Genomic DNA, 8,373 nt, shown 5'->3' on the forward strand with positions numbered 1-8,373 from the left:
AATGCAGTTTGAATAGCCAGCAAGAAACAGCCCATTATTATAACGACTGTTTAACTGGGAAACAGGACTTGAGTTTCACTCCATTCTCCTGAAATCTGCAAGCTGGGGAAAACCACCTCCTCTGGATTTGTTTCCTACTATGTAAAGTAAGACTAGGTTAGGTTAGGGATTCAAAAGATGCTGCTCTGTGAAACCTACGAGGGTCTTCAGGAAGCTCCCTAGACTGTAAATTCCGAAGCATGTGTGTTTGTCTGTGTGGACATTTTTCTGTAGGAGAGGGGGCTGGCTAAATTTTCGCCTGATTCATCGAGGGGCTGCGGCCACATACAACAGTTAAAAACAACTTGTCGATCCTGTCTTCAGCTCTTCTTCCATGCATTCCCCAGCCCCCTCCATGACAACTTTGGGAGCAAGTTCAGATCCTGAGACAGATAAACACAAACAACTGAATTTGGAGTTCTAGGGCAAGATAACAACAGGCAATGCTCATCAATTTTGGTTCCCGATGATCTGTGCTGATTGGCTTCCCGTGGGCAGATCTGAATTAAAGCATCTCAAGGGCCTGTGCTCTGACCTCCTTAAAATACGTCACTCCGGGCTGAGTCACAAAGTCCTGAGACCAAACTGATAGCACCTGAATCCTAACAGCCCAAACCAAGAGGGCCTCTTCGTCTGCAGAAATCCCACCTACTCTCACTTTATCCGCAAAAAAAAAAAAAAAAAAAAAAAAAAAAACCAAACATCTCCCCAATGGGCGGAGATTCCTCCCCTCCTCCCCTGGGGATTCAGTGCCTTGGGTCAGGAAAGTCTGAACATCCTGTCCAACCCAACTCCTTTGGGAAGAGGTATGACGTCCGACTCTTAACAAAAACTCGCCAAGTGCACGGGAGGAGGGAAACGACTCAAGTGCGAGCGCTGCTGAAGCTTTGCTCGGGGAACTAGCAGGCTAGATGGCAACCAACCTCAAGGCCACAGACGGTCCAGAGGGCTGTTGACACGTTGTGCCCTGCACCCCAGAGAAGATCTCTGCCGGCGACGAGGGCCGGGGCCAAGGCTCAAACTCCTCCCGAAGGCAGGGGCGTGGAGAGGGGCGCCCCGCACGTCCCCGCCCCTCGCCCCAATTCTGTACCCGCGGACACTGGGGTTGGATCCAGCAGCACCCCCAAGAGGGCGCTCGCTCCCTCGGCTGTGCGGCCGCCCAGTGCGATCGCTACTTCAGTACGGGCAGAGGCAGACCCGACCTCGTGACCGCCTTTACCAAAAAGAAATCTTCAAACCCTTTCCGCCACGCGAGGCCAGGCTACATTCCCACGCTCCTCCGCCTAATCCAAATCGCGAGCCTCCTCCAAGCACCCCCTCCCCGGTGTTTCACTCCCCTACTATCCCTGCCCCTCCCTTAGCAAGATGGCGACGAGCGCACTTCCGGCGTGTGCCCTTACGGGTGCGTCCGGGCGGCTGCTGCAGGTGTCATCCAGAGGGTTCCGGTCTCTTTGCTGCAGACTACAGCGGTGATGGCGGGCAGACCGTTCGGCGGCAGCCGAGCGGTTCTTCTCCAGGTCCTTCTGGGCGTGAACCTGATTGTGATGCCACCTGCTCAGGGCCGGAGTCTGCGCTTCGTTACTTTGGTAATGAGAGACAGAGTCACCAAAGGGTTCGCCGCAGCTGGAAAGGCAAAGGCCTGCTGGTGGAGGGAGGGGCAGAGCTTGTGCTGGGGGTCGAGGGTCTCCAGGACGGGGAGCTGGTTTACGAGAGGACAACTGGCCTGGAGGATTTAGGAGCCCTGGGTTATTTGCGAGGCAGAGCGTCCCGGGAAGGACCTGTGTATTTAGGGTAGGTCGAGTCTGCCCTGGGACAGAGGTGTAGTTGAGTGGCTGAGAGACCAACCACAAAGACGTGCTGTTGGTGTCCTTTTTTACCCCAGCTTCCCCACACCATGCATCGCTTTGGTTTGTTTTCCCTTTCCACCTGTGCCTTGGGCTTTGCCTGTGGTTTCTGGTGGTATGGCTTGGCCAAGTTAGAACCTCTGGAACCTGGAGGAAGTTACTGACTCCTGAACTGGGCTCTCTGGCAGTGGGGAGTGTTAAGGCTTCCCAGAGAGATGAGACTTCCTTGCCCAGGATTGGGCAGAGGTGGGCTCTGTGTTCCCATCAAGTCAAGTCTTTTTCTCTGGTCAGCTGTACAGACACGGAGACCGGTCACCAGTGAAGACATATCCCAAGGACCCATATCAGGAAGAGGAATGGCCCCAGGGCTTTGGGCAACTAACCAAGGTAGGTCAGGAGCCAGCCCTCCCTTTAGATGACCTGTAGAACGAGTGACCTCTGGAACAGGTTACAGGAACTCGGGGGCCCCTACAGTGCTGCTTCCCACCTGGGCGCTGACTTTGAGCAGATTTCCACACCTTCCATTACTGTGTGACTAGGACTCCACCGTGCACACCGGCCACTTGATACAAGACTTCAGGGAGCAGATAACCCACCCCCACTTCCAGCTGGGCAGAAACCTGGAAAGCAGCGCCCCAAACTCCGCGGGACTTGCGGGCCATCCCTTCCCCCCTGGGCCCTCTAACCCTTGGGTCTGCCCACAGGAGGGGATGCTGCAACACTGGGAGCTGGGCCAGGCTCTGCGGCAGCGATACCACGGATTTTTGAACACTTCCTACCACCGGCAAGAGGTACGGCTGGGAGCTCAAGAGCAAGGGGATTGGGATCTGTTGTCCTCGACCTCTGCCCTCAGGGAGCGTAAGGGTGAGGCCGACACTCTGACCTCCCTCCCGTGTTTATGGTTACACCCATAGGACATAACAGCTGATAACTGTCTAGAACACATTCCCAGAGGCCTAGTTGCTCCTGTTTGGCTGGGAAGAGGCAAAGCTGATCAAGTGTCCACACTGAGTTCAGGAAGGCCTGGCATAGTTTCTGATTCAGAACAACAGGCTTTGCAGCTAAGACATGTTGAGGACTGACAATATTAAGGGCCAAGTACTGGGCTAGCACAGTGGTACAGACCCCACACAGATAGGAGCTCTGCCTTCGTGGAGCTTAGAATGTAGTGGAGCAGGGCAGGTATTTGGTGCAGTGGTTAAGGCGCTGCTTTGGACACCTGCGTCTCATATTGGAGTGCCTGGGTGTGAGCCATGGCTCTGCTTCTGATCCACCTGTCTGCTCACACACACCCTGGAAGGCAGCAGACGATGGCCCAAGTGCTTGGGTCCCTGCCATCCAGATGGAAGACCTGGACTGAGTTCCCAGCCCTGGCTGTTGTGGGCATTTGGGGAGTGAACCACCGGATGGAAGACCTCTGTCTCTCTGCCTTTCAGAAACTGCAAATCAAAGAGAGGAGTGTAGAGTGTGATGTGATAAGCCAGCCTGGGCCAAGATAAAGGCTCTCAGGTCCTTCCCCAGCCCGGGGACAGGAGGGGCTGTTCCTCTGGCCACCACTCAGCCACAGCTGGCAAAAGCCTCCAGCTTGAGCCCCAGCCCTATCTTGAGCCCCAGTTTCCTCCTCCCTCTTCACAAACAACTCTCTCTGTTCCTTATCTTGTGTTTTTCTCACTGGTCTCTAAGCCAGTTTATGGAAGGGGGTGTGGGGAGTGATTGGATGCAGTTCCTGCCCTCAGGGATCCTGGTCTGGATGTTTTGAAATCAGATGGACAGGCCAGAGAGCCTTCCTGACTAAGCACTTTAGACCAGGAAGAAGGGGCATTTGAACTTGATTCGTTCCCACGGGGTGTGTTCCTGAGAGTGGTGACAGGGCCTTGAGAGATGTGGAAGGCCAGATGCATGATGGGGTTTCCATTTGCTGGGCAGCTGGCAGGTGCAGGTCCTCCCCATGGGGCCCCACGCGGGTGAGTCTCACGTCGCCATTCTTGCAGGTGTATGTGCGAAGCACAGACTTTGACCGGACTCTCATGAGTGCAGAGGCCAACCTGGCGGGGCTGTTCCCGCCCACCGGGGTGCAGCGCTTCAACCCCAACATCTCATGGCAGCCGATCCCTGTTCACACAGTGCCCATCGCCGAGGACAGGGTAAGACTGGCCAGCCCTCCCCTGGAGAGGGGCAGGACCGTTTCACTGGCCGTGGGCCTGCTGACCCCGGACTCCCTCTCTGCCTGTTTCCCCTCTGTGGCCTACAGCTGCTGAAGTTCCCACTGGGCCCCTGTCCCCGCTATGAGCAGCTACAGAATGAAACCCGCCAGACACCCGAGTACCAGAGCGAGAGCGTCCAGAATGCAGTGAGTGGGGCTGAGGTGGGGGCCCTCCGACCGCCCTTTCCCCCAGGACGGGGCTGACCCCCGGCTCCACGTTCCGTAGCAATTTCTGGACATGGTGGCCAACGAGACAGGGCTGACGGACGTGACGCTGGAGACCGTCTGGAACGTCTACGACACGCTCTTCTGTGAGGTGAGCCGCTGGGGTGCCGGGCGTGGGGACTCTTGTCTGCCCCTCAGCAGCCCAGGTGGCTGGGACGGTGGAACCCCATGCCCGGACCCTGCCACTCCCACTGAGGCCCAGCCAGGCCGCTGCTTGTGAAACACGGGGACTTCCTGGCGGGTGAGAACAGACCCCTGAGTGGGAAATGCTTTCTGGGCCGTCAGCAGTTCACACCCTCCACCCTTTCTGCTGAGTGCCCCTTTTCAGCCTGAGCTTCCTGTCCTGGGCCCTGCAGCCCCACAGTGGCCGCCACGTGCAGCGGCCCCAGCCCCCACCTCACTTCTCCTCCCCCTGCCTCACACACACAGGCACCTCCCCTCCGGGGGAAGAGAGCTGCCCCCAGGAGAGGCTCAGGCCTAGGCCTGGGGAGCTAACCTGCCCGCTGCTGCGATACACAGCAAACACACGGGCTGCTCCTGCCGCCCTGGGCCTCACCCCAAACCATGCAGCGCCTGAGCCGCCTAAAGGACTTCAGCTTCCGCTTCCTCTTCGGGATCTACGAGCAGGCGGAGAAGGCCAGGCTTCAGGGCGGTGAGTGGCGAGAGCAGCATGTCACACCCCTTGGGACCTCCGGCGTGGAAAATCTGCTATGGGGGCTTCTTACATCTCCCCACTTCTCCTGATGCCTCGCCCTTGGCCAGTCAGGCTTGCATTCTGCTTTTCTGCCATTCAGAATCCGAGGTTTCTCCCATCAGAGCCGTCCTGTCTCCTAAGTGAGGACCACCCTCCAGAGAACACCGAGGGCCACCCTGAGAGCAGGCTGAGAGCCACACAGGGGCCATTACCTGTCTGGGCGCCCAGGGGCCCTTGAGCTGCAGCTCCCAGAGTCTGCTTAGACAGTGACCTTGGCACACAGCCACCGTTCTGAAGCAAGCTTAAAAATTACATTGCTTCCAAACTGGAGTAATTCTTCAAATATGGGCAGGGCCTCATGGCTCGTTAATAAATGTGCGTGTTTCTACGCCTGTGTTTATAGAGATCCCTTATTTTATCTTGCTTCCTCCTGGAAGTATGGAAGTTCCTAGAGAGTAGGGGGCTTTGTGTAGAGTTCCTGCATGGTCCCCATGGGCTCAGAATTCTATGTGGATGCCAGAACCAGGACTGGCAGAGGGTGAGGGGCGCAGATAGCCTGGTGAGGACTCGGTGACGCTGTAGCCACTGACGCTGGGGACTTTTGTCCCTCAGGAGTCCTGCTGGCTCAGATACGGAAGAACCTGACGCTAATGGCAACCACGTCTCAACTCCCTAAGCTGCTGGTTTACTCTGCGGTAAGCTCCGGGGTGCTAGCAAGCAGGGAGCTGGATTTCTGTGTGGTTTCCAGGGGTCCTGGGGGGCCGTGCTGATGGGCAGCCCCTCTGTCTTGCAGCACGACACCACACTGGTCGCCCTGCAGATGGCACTGGATGTCTACAATGGTAAACAGGCTCCCTACGCCTCCTGTCACATGTTTGAACTGTACCAGGAAGATAATGGGTGAGTGCAATCTGTCGCCTGGAGGTGCCCCTGCCTGGTGACTGAGGGCAGCCGAGGACTCGGTCACAGGCCCCTGTCGCCTCCTGTCGGCCCTCAGGAACTTCTCCGTGGAGATGTACTTCCGGAATGAGAGTAACAAGGCCCCCTGGCCGCTGATCCTGCCGGGGTGCCCTCACCGCTGCCCCCTGCAGGACTTCCTTCGTCTCACAGAGCCTATTGTGCCCAAGGATTGGCAGCAGGAGTGCCAGCTGGCAGGCCAGACTGCAGATACAGGTGAGCCCCTGCCCGCCTCGACACTAGCTGTGGCACAGGCCAGCTTCAGCTCCCACCCACAGAGCGCGAGAGCAGCAGGCGACCACAGGCACCTCCCTCCCCCTCCCAGCCCAAGGTGAGGCCGTATATGAGCCCTCTCGTTCTCCCATCTCTAGCAGTAGGGATACGCCACCACTTGGGGCAACCTCTCCACTTAGACTCCATGTCTCTCTCCCTTCCACAGGGACTTCTGATGCCTGTGTCTCCTCTATGGGGTCACCCCCAGATCAAAAGCTAACAGACAGACCCCTGCCATCTTTCATCAGCTACCACTGTTTGTCCCTTGCGTTGAAACCACTCTTGTCAAGGTGACCAATTCTTAGCTTCTTTTCCAGCAGCATTCCGTAATTGGTCACTCTGGCCTTAAATGCTTTCTTGGCTCCCCCAGTTTTTATCCTAACTCCCAGGCAGTTTCCTTAGTGATTTCCTTCCCCCACTAAACGAGTGCTGGCCCAGGCTTCGAACCTGGCTGATGTCTTGGGCCTCTGCTTTGTGCACCACCACCATGCCGAGTTCATCTTGTGTTCTGACTTGCAGACTCATGACGTCCCCCCCAAGCTACATGTAGATCCTGCCGCCAGCTTGAGGTCTTTATGTTGTCAAACAAGACACCTCAGAGCCAGCTGTCTAAAATGAAATGCTTTTCCCCCAAAACCTGCTCTTCCTCCAGGCTTCCTCATTTTAGTGACTGCCACATCAGTCTCCTTGTTGCATGGCAGAACCTAGGAGTTCCCGTGAATACCCTTCCCACACCCCACACCAACCCACTGGTAGCTCGGACCCCTTACTCCATGCTCCTGCCAGGACTGAAAAGCTTCCTGTTGTCTCTAAGTCAGCTGACGTCCCTGTCCTCCTTCAGGTCTTCCAGATGTGTAGGGAGTAAAACCCAAGGTCTTTATCCTGGCCTTCCAGGCCCTACTCACTGGGTTCTCAGCCCCCTCCCTGGCTTGCTGATCCTAGGTCAGAGCCTCTTGTGGTTGCTTCCTGTCCTTGCCCCAGGTCACCTCTGTTGTGTGTCCCAGGCACTGACTCTGGGTCTGTTCAAATCCTCACTTCCTCAGCCATGCCTTCGCTGACTGACCTGCCTTACTGTGTTCTCCCTTCTGGCATCTGTCCCTAACCTACCGTTCCTATCATCGCTTCTTTATTAGATCTCCTCTCCTAGAATGTGAACTCCATGAGGGCAGAGGGACTGTCCCGGCCACCTCGGCCCATGCGTCTCCTGTGTATCTGAATACGTGCCTGGCCTGTGGCAGGTGCTTACATCTTTGCTGGATGCACACTGACTTGACTTTTCTTTCCTCCCCCTTGCCCAGAGGTGATCGTGGCCTTGGCTGTGTGTGGCTCCATCCTCTTCCTTCTCATAGTGCTGCTCCTCACTGTCCTCTTCCGGATGCAGGCCCAGCCTCCTGGCTACCACCACGTCGCCGATGGGGAGGACCATGCCTGACAACCACTCAGCCCCCTTCCCTCCGCCTCCTAGGGGAGGTGGGCTGGCCCTTGCTCCTGACTTTGCTGCTCCCCGGCCCATGGACAGGAGACTGGGTCGGAACTCCCTGTGATCACCCCAGCCCAGATGAGCAAGTGGAGCTTGGCTCAGCCATGGCATCTGTCACTCAGCACTCACACGCCTGATGTTTACCAAATGCTGTGCTGGACATTGGCTTTCTCCAAGCAGGACCTGCCTCTTCTGTACTTCCTAAGGACCTGAGACATAGACAACTACTAAGGTTTCACGCAGGGCCTGGGATAAAAACCGGAAGGAGTTGGTGCTTGATCTGCCCCGCTCGCTCCCCTCCAGCCTGGAATCTTTGGCAGATGGCTCAGAGGACAGTCTTGCCTCTCAGTGCTGGGGGTACACTCATCAGCTACCAAGGAAGCAGCTGACCTAAACAGGTTTCCCTTTGTCGGGCTGAAGCCACCATTAGTCAGACAGTGTTCCTGGTACCCTTGAGCGCAAGCAGATCAAAGGATGCTGGGACTGTACTTGGGAGGGTGCGGGCGGTGGGTGGGCAGTGGACCGTCAGAATCAAGAAGTGTTCTCCCTCAGCTGGGCTGGGGTTTCCAGGGGCCTGAGGTGAGTGCAGGCTGCGAGCTGGACCCGCGGAGGCAGCTCCCGGAGAATGAAAGCTGTGGACTTTGAGCGCTGGTTCTGT

At 56.9% G+C, this 8,373-nt stretch overlaps 1 protein-coding gene across 1 annotated transcript; it reads left to right on the top strand.

The window, feature by feature from the left end:
• Window positions 1–1,497: 1,497 nt before the first annotated feature.
• Window positions 1,498–8,360, top strand: ACP2 (acid phosphatase 2, lysosomal). The gene is made up of 11 exons (XM_002709090.6): window positions 1,498–1,625; window positions 2,175–2,270; window positions 2,588–2,674; window positions 3,875–4,027; window positions 4,135–4,233; window positions 4,313–4,402; window positions 4,831–4,963; window positions 5,618–5,700; window positions 5,799–5,905; window positions 6,003–6,178; window positions 7,534–8,360. Exons 1-11 carry the CDS (start codon window positions 1,512–1,514, stop codon window positions 7,665–7,667), a joined length of 1,272 nt encoding a protein of 423 aa, XP_002709136.1. The 5' UTR covers window positions 1,498–1,511; the 3' UTR covers window positions 7,668–8,360.
• The last annotated feature ends 13 nt before the right edge of the window (window positions 8,361–8,373 follow it).

The sequence above is a fragment of the Oryctolagus cuniculus genome, chromosome 1 (assembly GCF_051225735.1).
Source record: "Oryctolagus cuniculus isolate XC-2025 breed Fujian yellow rabbit chromosome 1, ASM5122573v1, whole genome shotgun sequence".
In the NCBI taxonomy this organism is placed as follows: domain Eukaryota; kingdom Metazoa; phylum Chordata; class Mammalia; order Lagomorpha; family Leporidae; genus Oryctolagus; species Oryctolagus cuniculus.

Bases quoted from the DNA above. Each gene is read 5' to 3' on its own strand.
- ACP2 (XM_002709090.6), top strand. From the start codon at position 1,512: ATGGCGGGCAGACCGTTCGGCGGCAGCCGAGCGGTTCTTCTCCAGGTC. The intron at 1,626-2,174 runs GTAATGAGAGAC...TTCTCTGGTCAG, and splicing joins GTCTGCGCTTCGTTACTTTG to CTGTACAGACACGGAGACCG. The intron at 2,271-2,587 runs GTAGGTCAGGAG...GTCTGCCCACAG, and splicing joins GCTTTGGGCAACTAACCAAG to GAGGGGATGCTGCAACACTG.